Genomic DNA, 23736 nt, shown 5'->3' on the forward strand with positions numbered 1-23736 from the left:
ACGACTTAAGGAGAGCTGTTTTTTTTCTTACTTTTCGTGACAGAGGCTGTTTTAACATTTCTGTGGTGATTTTGTTTAGCTGTAATTTTCTTTTTTTCCTCATTTAGTGCACCCACACAAGTTCTATATTTTTTCCAGGACAAGGTTTTTTTTTTTTTTTTTTTTTTAGATACCATTGTTTTGAACATGTAAACTAATTTACTATATAAAACAAAATATGGAGAAAATTTGAAAAATATTCGCCTACAAAAGCTAATGAAAAAAACTGCTAAATAGATTATATTTGTCCTGAGTTTAGAAATACCCAATGTTATGTTTTGTTTGCAGTTAGAACAAGCAGCGCATCAGAACTTTTTTTTCCCCCAAATACGATAATCCTGCCCTATGTCCTTTCTGGAAAATATTTAAAGCCGGCTAATGCAATTTAGACCATCAAATCATATATTTTTGAAAACTTAACCCGTCAGAGTATTTCAAAGTAGTGGTGTTTTAATTTGTGCGTGGTTGTTCCACACACATTGTACTTCAGCTGTAAATTTATGTGCACTGCAAAAAAAACTTCTCCCTAAAATGTATTCAGCAACATCTCTTAAGTACAGTGATTCACCCATGCATAGGTTTGTTGGGTTGTTTGGGAGCTAAAAGGCCACATTTGGGAGATGCACATTTTTCAACATCTGATCACCCTGCCCCAGTGTTCTATTTGAGACATCTTTGACATCTTTAAAAGCTGGCCAATTCAATTTACTTTAAACCATATATTTTTTAAAACTAGACACCCCTAGGTATTTCAAATGGTGGTATTTTAACACTTTCTATGCAAGGCCTTGGGGAAAAAAAGCATCAATTTTCAGACTTCCTAAAAAAAATGTAAATTAAAAAAAAGGTTTTCTTTTTATTTTGTTAGAACTGGATGGTTCCCTTTAAGGTGTCATTGTGACATCTCTGGGGTCTTTTTCTTTCCAAAATGTTACTACATTTTATTGTACTGATTACATAGTGATTAGTAAGCTGGGCTCCACCGACCTGCGTGCTTGACTGCAGTACCTATAGTCAATCTGCAGGGTTCGCAGAAGGGTTTGGACATCGCCATTTTGTGAGAGGCAGCATGCTTCTTACTATAGAGTTTGTGAATGCTCTCAGAAGAGATCACACAGGGGGCCTGATGTTGAGGTATTCAGCAACACTGATTCAGCTTAGGAGGCGATCGTGAATATGGTAAATGTAGTCATTTCTGAAAGCAATCACACAGGGCTCCTGCAACTTTTTTTGGTGTTGCTGAATGCCTTAACATCAATATCTAAGCTTGTTTGAGTCCATGACGTGCCAGGCACATCATTGGTCATTAAGGTGTTAATAAGGAATAAATCCCTCTTTCCTAAATTCTAATAGGTATACTTAATAAATCTATGTACCACTCCGCATTGAAGCTGGCCAAAAGTATATAAAACATATATAAATGTTGATTTTGTAGAATACCTTGACCTGGCCTTGGAGTAATGGGTGCGCCAGCAACAGGGTGTTCAAGATCCTGTTAAGAAGAATAAATAGAGCAATTGATAAGACTAACTGCCAGATATATGGAATTTAATACAATAAAGAAATCAAAACTTACTTTTATCTTCTTGGAATCTGGATCGAACCTTTCAAGGATTAATTTGGCTGCTTTATATGTTTCTTTTTCCATTACTTCTTCAAGCTAGAATAAGAAAACACTAATTCTATAAGCAGGTTTATGAGGACAGCAAAATGTAAATGCAAAAGGTCAATCATTGGTATGGTTTCAGAGAGATAGAAACATAAAAATGTAATGGCAAATAACACCTAGCCTGCCGAAAGTCTCACGCCAGGACATGAATTGGATACAGGGGGGGGAAAAAAAAATAAAAAAAAATAAAAAATCACTTAACATGGCTAATTTCACTCCAACCTAGATGGCACAAATTGTCTTTTTGAGGAAGGGCTGGGGGAAACGGACACACAAACAGAGGGGGGGGAATCAGTAGGATGTTTTAAAACTGAAGTACAACATTTGCCGATAATCTAACACGTAACATTCGCAGATTGATCCTGCTTACGGGATGCACAATACAAGTCATACACAATGTCCAACTGCAGCAGCTCCATCACCATTGACGTAGCCTTCAGATTCATCTCACTGTGATTTATGTGGTCTCTATGAAGTGGAGAGCTTTCACTTCTTGTCTAGTGTTATAGTATTTTAAAAATGAATACGTGTCTAGTGCTAGTGTAATAACACACCAGTGGTGATGATTACAGTTTGGTGACATGAGAGTTTCAACTTAGAATTTAGCCCTGTTTCTATGAATGCTAACACCTGCTCAAGCAGTGCAGTAAGTAAGAATATGCCACTGCTGACACACCACATAACAGCTATTTAGTTTACAAAACACAGGCAAGCAAACTAGAAACCACAGGGCTCTTGTGCAAAAATCACCATGCCCCCCCAACAGCTGGTATGTGCCATCATTGCCCCCCCAACAACTTGTCTGTGCCTTCCCACCCGTTGCTAATTTCATATTTTCGCAAACACACAGCAATAAAAAAAAAAATCAGTGCATAATGTCTCTCTTTAAAAGGAGCCCCCAAATTATTATTTTTTATGTTAAATGTTGAAATCCATTTTATGTGTAGTTTAGTTAAAGTAGATAAAAAACAAGACTTCTGATTTCCTTTTCCTCTGGCTTACTAAAATTATGAAGCATTTGTATGTAAACTGCTTACACAAGCTCAATAGCACTCCCATTAGCGTTGGAGAGCTTATACATGGTTAAACTGGAAGTTCAGTAACCATCGAGTAGAATGGCAGTCCTATGGAGCATGTGCATGAAGTATATGGAGGTAAGCTCCTTGCTTTCAGTGGAGGAAGCTGGGGGCAGACGTTTCATTTTTGATCTTCATTAACTAAACAATTCATGCACCGATCTGCATGCAATAAAATGCACTGGAGCCTTTCCATAATTAACTTCAATACACATTTAACATTAATATAGGGCAGGGGTGCTCCTTTAACATGTTATGGTCTCAAATTGGCCTACAAAAATATTTAAAAAGAAAAAACAAAAAAACTATACATAATTTCTACTTAAAACATTTGAGGACTATAAGAAAAAAACAAAAAACAATTGCAGCGCTCCAAGTTCAGACAGTAAATGAAAATACATCAAGATGACAGGGTTATCACCTGCTGAATAAAAAGAAAAATACAAAACCACACAGTATGAAGAGTGGTTCTGTATTCAACAACTTTTATAGACTGATCCACCCCCCTAAGCGAATCCCATTTTACAGTAGTAACTAAGTGAATTACTCTGAACAGATGGAGTGTTTTTCATCCTTCATTATAAAGGGATGGGGACTTTCACTAAATTATTGTGGACAGATTTAAAATTAAGGGTGCGCCGGTTCAGTTTTATCTATATGTGAGAGATTGAAGATAAAAACAACACATTTGCAACAGTTTAAACAGAGGCAACGGCAGCTGAACTGTCATTTCAGGCAGCTCAGCAGTATTTCTTCAAGATCTGTTACTCGAGCTCTTAAAAAAGGAAAGATAGAAATGTATCACTGGTATTTAAAGGCTTTATTGCAAGGAAACACCAAATGTTGCTAATTGTTTACATATAATGAGGAGAATAATTACATGCAGCAACTTCAATAATGGAATCTGCAAAAATCTATCAGCCATCATTATTGGAAGTTATTAGACATGACAGCAAATGACAGGCAATTCCTCAGATTTATTTCCTCGTAGCATTTAATGCTATTAATTTAAAGAAGGTCGTTAGCCAAGCGCTTTGCTGAATAAAGTCTCTGTGCCAATTAACTGCTGTCAGCATCGATTTTAGATTATTTATTAGCAGAGGCAATTAGCGCGCTCCAAATGTGGGGAAAACTCAATAAGAGAAAACATTTCTGAAACTTGCTTACTTATCTTTAAAAAGGTTAAAGCTTAATCTTTCTGTGGGCTCAATTTTTAAAAAAAATATATATATATTTCCCAAGTTCCAAACGAACTTGAACAGTAGTGTTACCTACTATTAAAGTTTACAAGGGTCCTTGATTCCAAATCCCTTTAAAGGCAGCCATATCAACCAAGACCAAAATGAACTAATGCTGAAGGCATTTTTAAAAGGTTAAACACAGGTTAAATACCCTTATAAATTGTTTCATCAACTGTTATTTTAAAATTAAACCGGTTACTTTGTATGTACAGGTCAGCATAATTAAAAAAAATTAAAAAAAAAAATATTCATGTAATCATTCAAGTCTACCGCCATTGTAAATTTGAATGAAAAGCTGTATATAATGTTAGGTAAAAATTAATAGAATGCACCATGAAGTTCGGCTTTCAATGCATCATTTAAGTTGTAAAAGTATAATTTTTAATCAAAAATAAAATAAAAAATGTAAATGATAATCAAGTCCCTTACCCTTTGCCAACAAGGTGTAGCCAAAGCCACTACATTAAATTTGCCACTCATTTTCAGTATCGTTTTGGGGTGCCAGGAACAGCATGCCACAAGTACCTGTACTTCGGGAAACTAGCAACCACATGCCATATTGGAAATCAGCTAGGAAGTTAATGATCCAGCAAAGGCACCATAAGCATATCTGCTTTTGTTTTTTTGAGACAAAGAAGCAAAATTCTATTTAAATAGTTTATCCTGAATTGCTTAACTCTCTAAAGCTTCTTTTTCTATTTGCACACTTAAAGGATTGAAGGGTTTTTTGCACTTGTTTTTAATCATAATTCCTTCCCCTCACTTAGTTTAACCACACAATATTATGGTATATATTTTTTCAATACAGGTAGGCCTTTTGTTTGAAACCATGCATAAATATATCAGCTATCATTTATTACGAAAGAAATCTAACAAAAAGTGAAAAAAAATGAAATCTATAAAAACTATACATAGCCAGTGCAAATGGGGGGTGTATTTAGGTATTAAGAATTGCGTTGTTTTTTTAAGTAATATCGTGGGAGTTGTCGGAAAGGTTTTGGCTAGAAAAAAACAAAAGTGCTAAACAAAAGTTCCTAAAGTTTTAATGTGGGATTTGATAGGGGCATTTTAATTCAGCCATTTTATCACCTACCTGTACCGAATTTACAAACACATTGCAATATTTCAGTGGGCTTTTGCATGTTGCGGGGCCAATATTGGAACATGAACATTTCAGTTTGAAAACATGGAATTTTGGCAGATCACTTTCCAGGTCCACCTCTCATTTAAGGCACAGTAAAAGTCCCATATTTCAATATAAGCCCATAAAACTATGCAGTTTTACCCTCTTTTGTTCCCTGAGTGGATGTGTGAAATAGTTCTTGATTTGTACAGCAATATGCCGCATTCATGGGCATGTCATGCTTTTCAGATGTTGCAGGGTCAAAATTGGAATATGTGCATTTCAGTCTTCAGACTTTGAATTTTGACAGATCACTCTCCTGGGGTCATGTCTCATTTGAGGCACAGTAGAGGTCCCATATTTCAATTTAACCCCATAAGAATATATATATATTCCCTAACAGTAATGTGAATACAGGGTATTTTTGCATCTATCGGAGACTTTCCTTTTTTCTTGCACACATGGCATGGTTTTAGCCATATTCCTTTCCTGCGTTTGAGACAATTTTTAAAATGTTTTTGGTGCCTCTTCCCTGGGTTTAGGGGCAATTGTTTGGAAAAAAATTGCGTCCCTGTTTCACCGGGAACATTTATTGTGCCCAAGTATATTGATTATATCTAGTGGTTAGGGGTTAAAGTATAGCGAAGTGTTAGATACAGTTGGAGTCAGGGCAGTAACTAGAAACCGCAGGGCTCTGGTGCGAAAATCGCCAGCCCCCCAACAGCTGGTAGCCATCATTGCCACCAAACAACTTGTCTGCGCCTTCTTTGCCCCTTGCCCCGTCTTCTAACACACACTCTGGTACATATATGCAGACACGCACACACACTTACACATCCATGCTCACATACACACACACACACACACACACACCCATCCATGCTCACAATCATACATACATCCATTCCTGCCCCCGCTTACCAGAACTCTCACAGTGATGTCACGTGACCCTGATATGTTCTTGCCTCCCCGTGCTGGTTCAAAATAGTAAAAAAAAAAAAAAAAGGGCCCTTCTGACCTGGAGCAGTGGGGTCCAGGTCGGAAGGGAAGTTTCTAAACTATTTTGAATTGGTACAAGGAGACACAAGCCAGTGGTTGTTGTATAGCAGGGGTGTCCAACGTGCGGCCCCCAGGACTTCGAGGTGCGACAGACCTTGATTCATGAACTGCCCTTCATGAATCAATTAGGTAAATTACAAAACTAACTTTCACAAGAATTATGAACTTGCCTCCCCAAACACTAATTTTGAATAAAACTGCCCTTTTGGGTAAAGACAAAAGGATAGCATTTAATGTTTTAAGAAATGTATCTGATCTCGCAAGTCATCTTTGAGAATGTTTGTAAACAGGGGCGTAACTAGAAATCTCAGGGCCCGGTGCGAGAATCTGTTAAGGGCCCCCCCACCCCCCAACCCATCTATCCCTTTCTCACGATCTACCCTCTCCCTCCCTACCCCCCTTCTCACGATCTACCCTCTCCCTCCCTACCCCCCTTCTCACTATCTACCCTCTCCCTCCCTACCCCCCCTTCTCACGATCTACCCTCTCCCTCCCTACCCCCCCTTCTCACGATCTACCCTCTCCCTCCCTACCCCCCCTCACGATCTACCCACTCCCTCCCTACCCCCCTCTCACGATCTACCCACTCCCTCCCTAGCCCCCCTCTCACAATCTACCCACTCCCTCCCTACCACCCCTCTCACAATCTACCCACTCCCTCCCTACCCCCCCTCTCACGATCTACCCACTCCCTCCCTACCCCCCTTCTCACGATCTACCCACTCCCTCCCTACCCCCCCTCTCACGATCTACCCACTCCCTCCCTACCCCCCCGTCTCACAATCTACCCACTCCCTCCCTACCCCCCCTTCTCACGATCTACCCACTCCCTCCCTACCCCCCCTTCTCACGATCTACCCACTCCCTCCCTACCCCCCCTTCTCACTATCTACCCACTCCCTCCCTACCCCCCCTTCTCACGATCTACCCACTCCCTCCCTACCCCCCCTTCTCACGATCTACCCACTCCCTCCCTACCCCCTTCTCACGATCTACCCACTCCTTCCCTACCCCCCCTCTCACGATCTACCCACTCCTTCCCTACCCCCCTTCTCACGATCTACCCACTCCCTCCCTACCCCCCCCTTTGTAGGTCACTTACCGTCAACTCCTGTGTTGGGAGCGTGAGGCGTTTGTCTCGGGTGCCGGCGCTTCACTGCTGAGCACCGGCATATGACCCAGAGACAAACGCCTCACGCTCCCAAAACTGCACTCTGGGCAGTGCTGAGGCAGGCGGCGGAGGCAGAGGCATCCTGGATTTCTGTCAGTCAGGGGGGCCCAAGAGTTGCCGAGCGGTCGTTTTCAGCAACTGCTCGGCACCCCTTGGGCCCCCCTGACTGGCAGAACACCAGGGACCGGTCGCAGTCGCGACCCCGGTAGTTCCGCCACTGTTGGTAAACATCATTCAACTAAGTGGGTAATGGACTTTAATGATAAAAGGCTACCAAAAATATTGATCAAGCTGAAGGAACCTACAATGCAACCCTCAGCATAGCTTTGAAAAGCTTTCTGACCAAATCAAATTGATTTAAGTTTTTAAGATTGTGATCTGTGAATAATGTATATCAAACTAAAAACTGATGTGCAGAATCATCACGTTTGTGGGTCAAGAACAAACACAAAGTATCCTACAAAGCTACGCTTAGTTAGGAAAACAATGTGACATTGTCTAGTAACAGCAGTGGAATGTTAAGTACTATATGTAATTCTCATTAATTAAAAGCAACACATATTGTAATATGTTTTGTATGCATGTAACACACACACACACACACACACACACACCACAATATGTCCCAAAAGTGCAAAACATTTGATTATAGTAAGAAACACCCAAGTACTGCATGAATTTAGCACTGAAAAAGTTGGTCCCTTTCTTCATGTCTTTTTGGGAAAGGTGGGAGAGGTTATGCAAAGTGTCTTAAAATCTAAGTAACATTTTGTTGTGAAGTAGGAAAAAAAGCATTTGAAGGAAGGCATTTTGAAGTCAGACACAGATTAGTAAAGGTACTGCAGACTAACTGAACTTTATTTCCTCTATACCAAGGAAACCGGAGACATAATGGGTGCTACATGCACACACAGAATCATACATTGTTTGCAGCAGAATTAAACAGGCTACACATTTTCAGCTAAATTCCTAAATGTGTATTTCTTAACAAGATTTGTTTTCATTATAGTACTATGTCTCAATGATAAATGCTTTCCTTTAAACATTTTTAATAACATTGTATATCTTACAGATATTTGGCCTCTCTCTCTCTATTTATCCCTCCCATCCTTTCCAGGGATATAGGAAGAAATGTATTTGTGGCCCTTTCCTGCACAAAGCAAGGTGCAGAATACATATTCTGCTGTAGCTCACATGAACATCAACAGATCAGGATACTGTTAGAGGTCGACTGTGAGACAGAACTGCTGCCCACTGTATTGTACAATAAATACAACCCGTAAATTCAAGGATTGCACCTGTTTTTCTATACAACAAAGTTACTTGTCAAGTTTTATGGATATTTAACAAACTTTGACTCACTATTTTCTTCTTTTGTGCCTTTAAATCTTCTAATGCATCATCTGCAAAACAAAGCAACATATTATACATAGAAACGTGCATACTTAATATTGACTACACAAAAGGACAGTAACCATTCTAAGGCTAACATCTTTCTCTAGTTGACTTCTTCAGGAGCCCAATTTTATGTAATGTTTCCACTAAAAGAAAACTATAAAGAAATTTTTTTTATTGGGCTCACAGCTACAGTGAAAATGAGTTTGTAGATAACTGCCAAAACAATCAAGCAGCAAATAGAATATAAAGTGAGAAGCGTTGTATATCACTTGCAGCTAAGCATTAAGCTCATAAATATAAAATAAAATGCAACAAAAAAATTCTTATTGTTTAAGTCCATTGTACGAGGTGGCTACAATTCCAGCACTAAAAGGGGCTGGCAACACGTAGCGGATTATTCCTCATGGCAGCAGTATACCTACACATAATAGGCTGTAACTGGTCCATCAAATATTTAAATGAAAGTGGAAAATGGTCTATATAAAACAAGTTAACAATGCAGCATTTGGTATCACTTTGTCAGGAGGTACATTATTCCAAGATAAAAAGATGCTTATATGCCATTTAAAGGAACAGTCCAAAGTAATTTCTTTCATTGCATATTGCAGTCCTTTTTTTGCACAGACTCCAATGCATTTTATTGCATTCAAATCAATTCATGTTTTCTCAAACCAGGAAGCACATTTCTGCACATGCTCTGAGTTTAAACATTCTCTAGACAGAGGGCCATTCTTGGATGTTTTTTTTCTCCCTGAGAAGAATAGGGTGCAACTATCGGGTACATATTCCATACAATGTCACAGAAAGCTTTTTTGGGCAGATTTATGAGATGTACCAGAAAACTGTGCTATGAAGATCAACAAAACACATTGATTGTAAATGTGTGCAAATAGATTTTAACAGAAGCTTACATTTAGTAAAACCCAAGGGAAGCGGGTCAAACGAATTCATGAGGATATGCAACTGTGATATTATATTAACATTACAGAATTCGTATCTCAATATACACACATAATACACTGTGCTTGTACAGTGCAGAAACACTTACTGTTTCTCTCCATCCTTCGTCCAAACCACACAATAAGTAGCGTCCTTACAAACCATATTCTGTTGAGGGGTGGGACAAGAAACGTTATCAGCCAATTGAAAAATACAAGCCAACTCAAATGCCTCTTATGTAGTATTCTTCATTTGAGAGTCATATGTATTCTGACATGGACTTGCTCATGTTTAGTCCACCAATGAAATATATATGCATCTCACAACAACTGTGTGTGTTATAATTCACATGGCATTCATAATATTTACACATGATCCCTGACGTAGTATACGAACATATATGCCCATCATTAAAAAATTTTTTAATTGATTTTGTCCTTTGCTCTCTCAAATTATCCCATGCCCTATACAAAGCAGTGACATAACCTCCATAGTGTGACATTTATTAGTAAACAATTAAGATACTACCATTCCTGCCCATAGGCCCTCCCTGCACTACTGATAATATCTTGCATAACTTTATTAGCCAAGTTGCTATCATGTTATATACTTGTGAGCTCTTGCATTTTCTTGGCGTCCACAGTTACTTCTTTCTATACCAAGCAGTCAAAGCATTATTAGTCTGTTATGGAAATTGTAGCATACAGGGAGGTTGTAGACCATCTATAAGAGTTCAGATATGGATGTGTTTATATTATATATATATATATATATATATATATATATATATATATATATATATGTTATTTACAACACACTCCAAATAAAGACGAAGCTTATATATTCATCTTATATACGGTAACCTTGCACATTCCAGTATTTTGGTCTGTATAATTAAACCAACAAATAGGTTATCTGCAAGAAAAGAAATGCATCTTTCGTTGAATTAGATTTTAGGAGCCTTAATTAGTTGCATTAACAACCAGCATAAGAGCGTGTGATGATAGTTTTTGGAAGTTTTACTTTGTGGCCATGTAATCACATAATTTGGATGACACATCCACTAAGGCATAGCTTCTATTCGCAGCAATGGCATTATATTTGAAGGTTATTAGATTAGATTATGTTTTATTGTCTCTTTAACGCTGGTAATGCTTATCCCATTCACAGATGTGTCATACCTTAAAATTACATATGGCATTTAGAAAAACTAATGCAAATAAAGTAGATTCCATTTATTTTTCACCAGCATTTGATTTAAAACCTTTGATCAACGCAATCCTCAAGCAAGCTCTCTTCATGCCTCAAACTCCTATCCTTCCTCATACAAACTAGCACCCTGAGTGGATCAGAATCAGTAAGCTCTGCCTACCATTATTTAATCAGAAACAATTACTGGTTTTTTTTGTTTTTTTTTTGAGTAAGAGCTTCTAGGTTAAATCATTCATACAGTGCAGTTTTAAAAATCGCAACAAAACAGGTGGCGTTGGCAATGTCAAAAGATCATTTAACAAATGTTTCTGATTTACAAAACATCTTGCAAATGTACTAGAAGATATGGGGGGACTTACAGTACTGGAAACAACAAAAATGGGAAGATTATCAAAAGTTTTGCTGTGAGTCCATCAGGAATGTACCACAAATAAACAACGAAACATGTAAACAGGTAGAGGATCGAGGAGTAGATGAGCAATCTTCCAACCCAAATCTTCCGCAGTTTCTGATTTTTATCGCGAAATTCCTCTAAACACTGAATATCCTACAGAGAATTAGGAAAAACATAGGAAACGTAACAGTAAAAAACAATAAATCTTAACGTAATTGCAATCTACGGAAAAAATGCACAGCCTCCATTTGTCTATTTTACCAAATATTATATGTTTTTGTATAAATTTGGGCAATTCAATAACTGGGGGTACAACGTTCAATTTAACAGAATTATAAAGCCTGCAATCAAAATATTACTCAGAAATTACTTTACTAAAAAGGTATATGGCCACACTTGTAAGAAGAGGAACATTTCACAAGCATCTAATTTTCCAAAAAAATCCATTATATGCTATTCTCTAACATAGAAACCATAGCAAAAATAAAATGAATTAGGGGTACTAACAGCAGAATATATATACAAAGACACAAATATATCGTTTATATAGATATGTTTATTGTTTTGTATATGAGAATACATTGTTTATTAAAATAAACCAACAAGCTGAAGCGGTGACTTGAAAGATGCATGAACTACCTGTCCTTCTCCAGCCCAGTTTAGTTATTAGTCAATAATGTCCATGTTAAGCTGATGCATAAGCTATTGAGTAAATATTTACGATCCGACTCTAGGGGACTGGGCCAGTATAAATGTTGAAGAAATAATGAAGCATGGTCTTTTTAGGGAGTGCGTTCTCACCAACATACACTGGTATTGAATACATAAAATAAAGAATACCTTTTCCATTTTCTCCAATATTTCAACAGTAGTGGGCTTTGCCTATAGGTAAAAAAGAAAACATTTAACAGTTTGTTATTCGCAGGACAAATTCTTCTTGGAAAATTAATCTTAGTGTGCCCTGAAGCTACATTCCAGGGTATAGTAGATAAACACCACTGATTTCTAGATCTGTTTGCTATGAATTTAAGGGAAGTAAAGAGTTATACAATTAATGCTTAGTTTATTTTCACTCATAAAAAGGTAGATTTGTTCTGGGAAAACTGCAAGTGTCCCCAAGTTGGTCATTACAATTAGTGGAGACTCAGCTTGAATTCAGCTGGACAGCATGGATAAATGTTATCTTCCAGCTGGCTGAAAAAAAAAGGTAAGGGAAAAAACGCAGCAGCGGAACTTGCTCTGAAGTTTCTTGCTCTGCAGATAATATGCACTCTCTTACATTTCCATAATGGACCACCTCAGAGTAATCTTCCTATGGTTTATTCACTAAATAAGAGTTGTGGTTTCCACGCCACCACTTCATTAGGAAGGGCAAACACTGGCAAAGCTTGTCCAGCTAGAAAACAGTGCAAAGCGCATAATGCAACATGTGACAAAAAAATCCATAGTTTAACAGTGAAGTAGTCTTAGCCAAGCTTTACCTGCAGCTAACTGGGGTTGGGCATTCATAATGCAGAGTAAAGCAAAGTAGTTTAAATCACAACTCTGATGTCAACTCTCCCTTTAGTGAATAGACTCCTCTGTCAACAACTCATTTTGTTCCCAAAAATAGTTTTCTAGATTATCTTCAGAATTGTTTTTCTGGTCAAGAAAAATAGCCTGTCTCCATTCCCAAAGATCAACAATGAGCTTGTTTTTTAAATGGGTCTTTGAATATTAAAAGGCAAATAAAACTAAACATTTATATACACGCACATTATATATACACATATGCACATGCACACTTACCCTCCACCTGGAAAGGAGTGCTCCCATTCTGTAGAAACAAGTTGTATGTAAATTGGTGTATGCTTTTTGCTGTAAATAGACAAATTACAGCATTATTTGCATGCTTCAAGTAAAAATAAAAAATAAGCAATGAATAAGTCTAAAAAGATGGCATTGCACATAAAAGTTTCTCAGCCCAAACCCAATAATTACATTTAATATATACCCTGTCTAAGCATTCTTCATTCTTAACCATGAGCACACAATCGTATAGTCATTTAATGTTTCACGTCACTTGCAGCACAAGAACGATCAACAATGAAAGCTCGGATATACATAAATGCTAGGATATACAGACTAAAATGAACACATTTCTTGAAGAGGAAAAAAAAAAAGTCTAGTCTCTTTCTTTTCTAAACAGTATTTAAATTTTTAATGTCTGTTGGAGTTGCATGGATCTGAGTGCATTTTACCTAATGTGAACTGGAGGATGCATTGTTACTAGAATTGTGTCTCATTTTCCTTCTCCTTTAGCTGCCTCTCCTGAAGCATTAGTATGAAAATGTATTGCACATGTTCAGCAGCACATCCACTTAAGTAATTAAGGCAGCATAAACCTCTTTAAATTCCCAATGAAGCATATAAAACTCTACACAGATCAGTCTGGTGTGCTGGAGTGTGATGAAGTCACATTACATCAAAGGTGCAGCTCCAGAGTTAAAAGAGAAAGTTATATGTCTCTTTTATATTGTTATACTACAGTCTGAGCTCCATATCAGCTTTATTTGCATTCACATATTTGTATGTGTAAAAGTAGAGAAATGACCTATAGATTATATGATATTTCTGCACTTAATTGTAGTACCACTGAAGTACCTCTAAAAATACAATGGAAGATTAAGCATTACTTCTGACATGATTCAAAGCAGCTTCATTCCTTTCAGGCATCGAAACAGTTAAATTGCACTCTCTAAATTGCAATCTCTAAATAGCCAGTTGGTTTCATGGATGTAACTATCACTTTTAGTTTTGTAAGTCATCACAACATTTACACATACAAAGAGTTATAAATGTACAACTTGTACAACTTGTGTGAAAAAAGAGACACAAAATAAATTACTAAAGCAAAGTTTGACAAAGGCCAATAGTAAAATTAGAACATGGAAAGTGCCATCATTTGAAAATATGAGGTGTCTAGTATTTTAAAAATATATGGTTTGAAGGGCGTAAATTGAACTGACCGGCTTTAAAGATATCTCAAATAGGACACGGGGAAAAGATTGCCAGATTTGAAAGGAAAAAAAATAGATACTTGTATTAATTGCTTTAGAACATGCAAAAATTAAAAAAAAACATACACTTTGGGTATGTCTAAACACTGCACAGATCGTAGAATATATTTAGCAGGTCATTAACTTTATAGGTGCATCAAGTATTTTACAAATAAATGTGAGAAAAACTGCTTTGTTTCAAACACAAGAAGAGTTAAAACAGCCCCTTTGCTACAAAGCCTATAAATAAGATCTGGTACAACCAATTACCTTAAGAAGTCACATACTTCGTTAAATAAAGTCCCTTTGTGCGCAGTCTAAGTGTCACATGAATCAGATGTGTAATATAAATATATATATATACATATATACATATACATATATATATATATATATATACATATACATATACACACACACATATACATATATATATATATATATATATATATATATATATATGTATATATATATATATATGTATATATTACACATCTGATTCATGTGACACTTAGACTGCGCACAAAGGGACTTTATTTAACAAAGTATGTGACTTCTTAAGGTAATTGGTTGTACCAGATCTTATTTATATACACACACACATACACACACACACACACACACACACACACAGTATTTTCCCATGTATAAGACGCATCTTAATTTTGGGGCCGCAAATTTGAAAAAAAATATATTACATAAAGTTATTGAACTGCCTGCCTGGGCATGATAGGAGAGTGATTGGCGTTAGCTGCTAGCAATTGTTAGCAATCACACTCCTATCATGCTCAGGCAGCCAGTATATGCACATCGCTTTCAGCCTCCCTATGCCCCCAACACACACATCCATGCTATCACACACACACATATATATATATTCATTCATTTACTCCCCCACCCTTACATGAACTGCAGATCTTCTGGTGCCGCACGCAGACTTCCGTGGGGGCCGCTGTTTCCCTTTCCATTGCTCAAACAGGAATGGAGGGGAGTCATGTGATGTGATGTACATTCACGTGACTCCACTGGGTTCCTGTGTTGCCTCGACGGATCAAGAGATGCTGCTGCGCAACACATAGGTAAGCAGCAAGTCCCCTTTCCGGTAAAATATTTTTTTTACAAAATCTACCACCACTGTATAAGACGCACTCAGTTTTTAGACCCAAATTTTTCTAAAAAAGGTGCGTATTATACATGAGGAAATATCTATATATGTATAATCGTATCGCATATACACACACACACACACACACACACACCTGTTCTGAAAGGCCGCACTGAGCAAGGGACACCACCAAGCAAACGGCACCATGATGACCAAGGAGCTCTCCGAACAGGTCAGGGACAAAGTTGTGTACGAGTACAGATCTGGATTGAGCTATAAAATAATATCCAAAACTGTGAACAACCCACAGAGCTCAAAAGATATGGGCTTTACAGAAGAGTGGCCAGAAAAAAAAAAAAAGCCATTTATTAAAGAAAAAAAATAATGAGCCTAAGGGGAGACTCCCCAAACATATGGAAAAGGGTACTCTGGTCAAATGAGACTCAAATGTAGCTTTTTGGCCAAGTCCTACGTCTGGTGCAAAACCAACACCTCTCATAACACCAAGAACAGCATCCCCACAGTTAATCATTGTGGTAGTATCATTCTAGTGGGATGGTTTTTATCGGCAGGGCCCGGGAAACTTCAGTTTGAAGTAATGATGGCTGAAGCTAAATACAGGGACATTCTTGAGTAAAATCCATTTCAGTCTTCCAATGGAACGAGATTGGGACAATGCAGAAAGACAATGACCCTAAGCATTCTGCTAAAGCGACACAAGTGTCATGAAACTGCCTAGTCAAAGCCCAGACCTCAATCCAATTGAGAATCTGTGGTATGATTTAAAGATTGCTGTAAACCAGTGGAACCCATCCAACTTAATGGAGCTGCAGCAGTTTTGCCTTGAAGAACGGGCAAAAATCCCAGTGGCTTGATGAGCTTATAGAGACGTACCCCAAGAGAATTGCTGCTGTAAATGCTTCAAAGTATTGACTTTGGGGAGGTGAAGAGTTATGCATGCTCAAGTTTGTCTTCTTTTTTTGTTTGTTTGACAATAAAAAATATTTAGCATCTTCAAAGTGGTGGGCATGTTGCGTAAATCAAATGAGACAGACCCCCAACAAATCCATTTTAATTCCAGGTTATAATGCAACAAAATAGGAATATTGCCAAGGGGAATGAATACTTTTGCAAGGCACCATATACTATTTTTGAACACATAAAAATAGTAACAGTGTAACCCAGTTGCCAGTCTCAAAATAGAATTGCACTTGATCTTATAGTAGAAACGACCAAATGTGATTATAGACAGTCAAAGTGGCATCTTTTGAATCCATGGAAAAAATCTGCAAACCCGTTTAACCCCTTAACCACTAGTGACATGCCAGGTACGTCACACAAAAACAGTCAGTTAATGACCAATGACGTGCCGGTTACATTATGGCATTAAAGAAGCTTAGAAAGTGATCTATGATCGCTTTCTTTACTGAAACAGTGTTGCTGTAATGCCTTGATGTCGAGGCATTCAGCAACACAGAGATTGGCAGCTGAGGCCCTGAGTGACTTCTGCCCCAGGCGGCAAATTCCACCATTTACTGTATGTCTATGCTTCAATGGTGCCGCTGAAATGTCTCGACAGAGGAGAAAATTACAGCTAAACATGATTACCACAAAAGTGTTAAAACAGCCTTGGTCACAAAGCATATAAAAAAATTAAAAACCATTGACTCCACTAGACCTCTGAAGGTGTGCCGTGGTATCTGGCACCAAGACGTTAGCAGCAGATCCTTCAGTCCTGTAAGTTGCGAGGTGGGCCTCCATGGATGGTGCCATCCAAATAAGCGACGCCCCAGCCATCCATGTGATGTAAAAGAAATGTGATTCATCAGACCAGGCCACCCTCTTCCATTGCTCCGTGGTCTAGTTCTTCTGCTCACGTGCCCAATCTTTTGGCAGTGGACAGAGGTCAGCATGGGCACCCTGATGCAATGTACTGTGTGTTCTGACAACTTTATATCAGAACCAATGTTAACTTTCTCAGCAATCTGAACTGCAGTAGCTCGTCGTTGGATATGACCACATGGACCAGCCTTCGCCCCCCACGTGCATCAATGAGCCTTGGCTGCCCATGACGCTGTTGCCGGTTCACTGCTTTTCCATCCTTCGACCACATTTGATAGGTACCGAACACTGCAGACTGGGAACACCTCACAAGAGCTGAGGATTTGGAGATGCTCTGACATAGTCATCTTGCTATCACAATCTGGCCTTTGTCAAAGTCACTCAGATCCTTTCGCTTGCCCATTTTTTCTGCTTCTAACACATCAGCTTTGATGACGAAATGTTCACTTGCTGCCTAATACAGCCTCTACCCACTGACAGGTGCCATGATAACCAGAATATCGGTGTTATTCACTTCACTTGTCAGTGGTCATAATGTTGTGGCTGAGTCTGTGTGTAAAATTATATATATTTACACACAGACTCATCTAAAACTAATAAAAAGTGTTTTCCATTCTTCTCTCATTTCTTACATTTTTAACTCAAAATAATATCTTACGCGTATAAAAGAAAGTCCTGCTTGTGCTAAAAAAAAAAAACACAATATAAGTTGTGTGGGTATTCAAAAAGATAATCATGGACAGTTGAAACAAAAACCCATCAAAAACATTAAACTTGCTGTGGTCCTGTAGTGTAAAATAGTCCCGGTCCTAAAGGGCATAATGGAAAGATACTTTAAAAGTAGATCCTTAAAATTGAATGCACTTTATGGCGTGCATCTAAGCAAGTTGGAATGGAAGCGTTCCCTTCCTCAACACACATTTAAATCTTTATAGCTGAGTGTCACAGACAAGAAAATTGCACTTCAGTAAAGTTCCAGTACATAAAGAACTAAACAACGAGTATACATTTATTTGGAATACAACAATCTAAGAATGTGGTTGCCACAAAGTTAAAATATAACCCTTGCCACAAAAAGAGTTCATGTACCAGAACCACTTTTAACATAATACTTTCAATTTTTTTGTTCTGTACCTATGAACAGCACAACATTATTCGCTATAGGACATCCAGAACCTGCCATTGGCAAAGCACAGCTAAAATAAAAAAAACTTGTACTTGTAGATAAGTTCCAATAAAGTACAAGGCCAGAGGCAACAGACAGTATATCCCCTGGCAGGGATCTAAAACGCAATGATTTTTTCCTTATATTATGCCTTGCAATCTTATGAGGGCATTTATACTTCACTATGCTTTAAATAAAAAAGTAGAAGCACTAACCAACATTAACAAAACACTTCATCTGATATTTTACATATTAACAAATGCCATACATGCCACTTCTGTTAACAAATGGCCCCAAAATTGGCCATTTGGGGAAGCACATAGAATTTTAAAGAAGATAAGAAACATTCGCCCCCATTTATTGTGCCAGTTTTTAACAAGTACCAGATCTATAGCAACATGGTATCACCTTAGTATGAATGGCCTCTCTTACGCAACTTACCGGGCTTCTGAAAGTTCAAAGAATGCAAATATTACACCCCATTCCATTAACTATGCATTATAAAAGGCGATGTCATCCTTTCTTGTAAGATATTTCATATGGTATTTTTTTTTTTATCAGTGTATTCTGCAGCAAATAAACACCCCTTGTATGATAGAGCAATGTCATTTCCAGCCTCTGAAAATGCCCATTTAGAGTTGAAATAAACCAGCCAATCACATCTCCATTCTTAACATATACAACGTTTCTGCACAGAACCATACTGCTTACGCTCTAGCCTCTGGAATTGTAGAATTGCTCAAAAGACTATATAATAAAACAACATATTACATATCAGCCTGGAAATCTGTTAGACGTCCCAACAAGAATCGAAGCCCGGTAAGGCCCAACCGTACATTGCTGGAAGTTCATATACGTATAAACACAGTCTGCAGACCAGACACTTTACCTGCCCTAATAAGATGTGAGTATGGGATGACCAACCCATTCTATTAATATTTACCTTTTAATAAACTATCCCTTCACTACAGTTTTGACAGCCTGTCACCACTTGTGACCACTCATCATGCATAACATTTAACAACAAACTGAAGAAACAGAGCTCTTTCTGAATATCCGCAGCAACTCATTGGCTGGGGAAGTCCCCAGATTTCGACCAATAGGAACAGTTCACTCAAGGACTCAGTTCTAAAAGACACATCGCCATCTAACAATGCTATTGCTACTATTGTAATGCTAAGCCCAATTTCACTGAAAACAGTAAAGGAGTAAAACTTAATAAACGCAAAATAATCGTTGAGTACTATAAACCGTAAACTAACCTACTCAATAATGGCATAAGGACGTTGATGCACATCTTGTAATGTGTATCAACACAATTGTAATTTTTTGAACACAAGACAAAAATACAGAAAAATAATTTGTAAATTAATATTTGGATGCTGTTCTAGCTCATATGCTGAACTACCAAATAAATCCTCGTTGGTATTGCTGCAGAATTCAGTAAAGACTAACATGAGCGTTACAAACTGAGACAATCACGTAAAGCCAAGATAAAAGGTTTCTAATCTGCGCACTTCGTAGGAATGCACGCTACAATCACACTCATCAAAAGTCATAAACAGATGGGTTGCGCTATTATAAACTCATGATAACTTGGAATATATTTGCCAAAACTATATACTTTCCCAGTGCAGCGGAACTATTTTTAGCGTCCTGACCTTACTTCGCTGGCTATGTGACAGATAAGGATGGAAAAGAGACACCATTCACTAAACTGTGCCAAACAAAAGGATTTTTAGGAATGGTACACAACGCAACCAATATTTAGAGGGCAACGGGGATGCTCTAAGAAGATATGCTCAAACTTTGCAAAGGCACCTTGGCATATATTTGTCTTTATTACATGCCAGGGAATCTAAGCACTTTGCGAACCAACATGATTATTCATTTAAGGGGGGGGGGTATCTTTCAGTATACTATTGGAGTTTATTGTAAAAACTCACAAGTTTAACAACTGTGAAAGACAATGCACGGTATCGTACTGCTGGGAGTATATATTAATAAGTGGCATCTATAAAGCATATCTGCACATGACACAGGCCCTAAGAGCACAATCTGTCACCTCCTGTAGCAATAGGGGATAAAGTACTTAATGCCCAACATTGCTGACTAGCTGATTTTGTTAGTGGGTTGACAGATAAGATGTGTTGCCCGCAGCCTTTCCATACTGATGAGAAAACAACTCCCAGCACCAGCAGCCAGTCATTATGATGATCTACAATTCAACGTAAGTTGCATGGTACCAGTCACACAATCATGCTTTACAGAGCCTCCTTACCCTAAATGATGTAGTCAGCCTTCAACTACAGACAGGTGAGTGACACAAGCTTTAAACTGCCCCCCTCAAAAGTATTCACCTGAACCTCGCTGAATGACAGCTCGCCTTAGTGACTAAGGGCATGAGCCTATATGACAGGCCGCTGTCCGGGGATCTCCGTGTGTACGGTTTAGTAATAATGTCCTGTGAGCTGTTCACGCCCCTATACCCCCGCCCGGGCCTGCTCCCTCCGCCTCTGCATGGAGCGGGGATTACCTGCAGCGGGCACGGCTCACACAAGCAGCGCCTCTCTAACTCCTTCGCTCGCTACTATTACTACAGCCTCTCACCGACCGATCGGCCCCGCCCACCGTGACCAGGGTTGCGTCACGAGAAGCTCACCGGGTTTAAACGAGTGACTAATCAGAATCCTCCGTGCTCTGGCGTCATTCGTGCGCTCTGGGCTGTGACTGACGTGGCGTTTTGAAAGAGGCGGGAGAGTCGCAAGGGTTATAAGGGAGAGAGAGGAGGAAGAAGTACGCGCTGGTCTCCGCTTTGCGGATGGGGTCTTTAGAGCAGTATTGTTCCAAAAGAAGATGGGGTGTTTAGCAGAAGGTGGCGCATTTTATTCTGCCAACATGGACAAGAAGGAATTAGAGACACATTCGTTTTCAAGACATGAGGGCAGAAAAGAATACATTCACAGATGTATTTAAGACCTCCACAAGGGGAGGGCTGGGCCCTTCTGTACAGCTTAGTGGACCCTCAGGGTTCTTGCCCCCCCCCCTTACCTTACATATTAGTGCACACACAGCCACACTCGCTATAACCATTCCTGGGAACTCTCCATAACCATTCCTGGGAACTCTCCGGGTTCGACCCGGAGATTGCCGGGTGAGTGCAGATTCTCCGGGGCGAGACCTGAATCCTCCGGGGAGCGGGGTCTTGAAATTCTTTAAATGGGAGTGTTTCCCGCCCGCTGAAGTCAGTGTGCAGTCCTGGCCGCGTCCCGCAAGGGAGGCTCCGGGTAGCTGGAGCCCAGAAGTTCCCAGGTATGGCTGTAACGCATTTAACACGTATATAGACAACAGCATGCCACACTCACCTGCCCCAGCAGCGGATTTAGTGCAGCAGTGTGCGGCTGACAACGATATGTACAAAAAACTTAGTGTGCAGCTGCACATATACAGCCATCGGCCACTGGCCTTAAAGTGCCAGAGCTGCCTCGTCATCGGGAGTAGGGACCTGGTACACACTCTGAAACAGAGTCTGCCTTTTATCATACCTTACTCCTCTGTCACACCATTACCTTGTCTGGACCTCTTCCTTAAGGGTGCTCTAACACTGTGCAAGGAGGCAGGCTTTTACCACTGGTTACATAACATTGTGTTTTGTGACCCCACTGCTCTCCCATCTCCAAGAGTGGACTGGTCCAAGTCTGACCAGCCCTGTATGAAGAATTTTGACCCGGTTCCTGCTCCCCACTCCTTCCCTATTTAATTTGATGAAGTTAGAAATGACCAATTGATCTAAATACTTTGAGACTAAAAGATGTGCAGGGAATTACATTCTCCTCAATGATGCCCCAATATTGGACTGTCCAGCCTCAACATGTCAATGCCCATTCATTTTTTCCAGGACGGAGCACCAAAACATGGTTCAGTTGTCAACGCCCTTGCCCATGGTTCCAATATCAAACCTTATCAATTTTTTTCATGTTGTATACAAATCTGAATAAGGGACCTGTAAGATCTTCTTTGGGCTATCTATTTTTCCATACATTGTTTCTGATGACAAATAACATTCTACAGTGTGGTTTATTTGCTGAAAGCCCTCAAATCCTGCAATACACTCCACCATCTTCCCCACAACAACAGAAGCCTAAGCCAACCTCCATACTTTGCTGAAAGCCCTCAAATCCTGCAATACACTCCTCCATCTTCCCCACAACAACTGAAGCCTAAGCAAACCTCCATACTTTGCTGAAAGGTATACAGACTGGACCAAGAGATCTCCATAATTATTCTGTCTATCTGTGTTTGATAGGAATGCCCATACTGGGAATTGCAGCATTTTTTTCACTGATTGTTTTTAGTTGGTAAAATTTATGTGATGCCTGTCAGTACTTAAGTGTGTTATATTTTACTTTTTATCTATCTGCTCCACTAACCCCTTATCTCCTATATCTGCCCTCTTACTGCCCCTGTCCTCTGTAACAGTATTTAACACTCTCTATTACAGCCCTCAAATCCTGCAATACACTCCTCCATCTTCCCCACAACAACAGACTTCTTTCCTGCCCCTCTACCACCCGCCCCCAGTGTTGTCCTAATATATAGACAGTTAATTACCAGATCTATTTAAACATGCCAGTAGATGGTGTGACGGGACCGACCTGTACCCCGACTGGGTACTCCCGCCAAACGTTGCTTCCTCCTGCCGGGACACCAACAAGTAACCCCTTCAGCATCAGGCAGAACCAGCGTTGTAGCTAGAAGGAGGGACGTCGCTGCACCGAAGCCGCATTGGCACTGTGGCTATCCGAAGCTTAGCTACACAGCTTGGCTACAGCCCACCCCAAACATCAGGCAACACTCATGTTGAGGTGAAAGCAGGACTCATTTATTAAAGCCAAATACAGAACTATATATACACAAGTAGAAAAGGGGCAAGACAAATATCACATGATCTAATTACCATGGCAGGAAGGAAGATTAGATCAAATCCTGCAACACAATATCCGGGGGAAGGACAGAATGACACGAGACATAATTCATTACATTAACTGGGGACGTAGACGTGGAATGACGATAGACATAAAATTGGCTTAAGACAGACAATGGCCCATAGTCGATAGGGAGGAGGCTGGCTCTCAGGCCTCTCCAGGGACCCCAGTGATGGAGGGTTCTGTCACAGATGGCACCAACTCTTTGGATCCCTTTAGTACCCACTCCTCCCCATTAAACCATTCCAAATCCCATCCCTCACCATCTCTCTGCCATCAC

The 23736-nt window shown here is 39.3% G+C and overlaps 1 protein-coding gene across 2 annotated transcripts in view; it reads right to left on the bottom strand.

Annotated features, from left to right (window-relative positions):
* LNPK (lunapark, ER junction formation factor) overlaps positions 1-21100 on the bottom strand; it is a 30176-nt gene extending 9076 nt beyond the window's left edge. Inside the window, exons 1-8 of one of the 2 annotated variants that reach the window (XM_053471356.1) lie at positions 21008-21100; positions 13110-13137; positions 12162-12203; positions 11287-11474; positions 9825-9883; positions 8741-8781; positions 1616-1699; positions 1480-1531 (exon numbers count right to left, since the gene is read on the bottom strand). In XM_053471356.1, coding sequence (XP_053327331.1) covers positions 1480-1531; positions 1616-1699; positions 8741-8781; positions 9825-9883; positions 11287-11474; positions 12162-12203; positions 13110-13136 — 493 coding nt within the window. In that variant the 5' untranslated portion in view covers position 13137; positions 21008-21100. Of the gene's footprint in view, positions 1-1479; positions 1532-1615; positions 1700-8740; positions 8782-9824; positions 9884-11286; positions 11475-12161; positions 12204-13109; positions 13138-20752; positions 20977-21007 lie in introns of those variants that run through there. The other variant, XM_053471357.1, reaches the window with a different exon arrangement.
* Positions 21101-23736: the final 2636 nt, after the last annotated feature.

The sequence above is a fragment of the Spea bombifrons genome, chromosome 7 (assembly GCF_027358695.1).
Source record: "Spea bombifrons isolate aSpeBom1 chromosome 7, aSpeBom1.2.pri, whole genome shotgun sequence".
NCBI lineage: Eukaryota > Metazoa > Chordata > Amphibia > Anura > Pelobatidae > Spea > Spea bombifrons.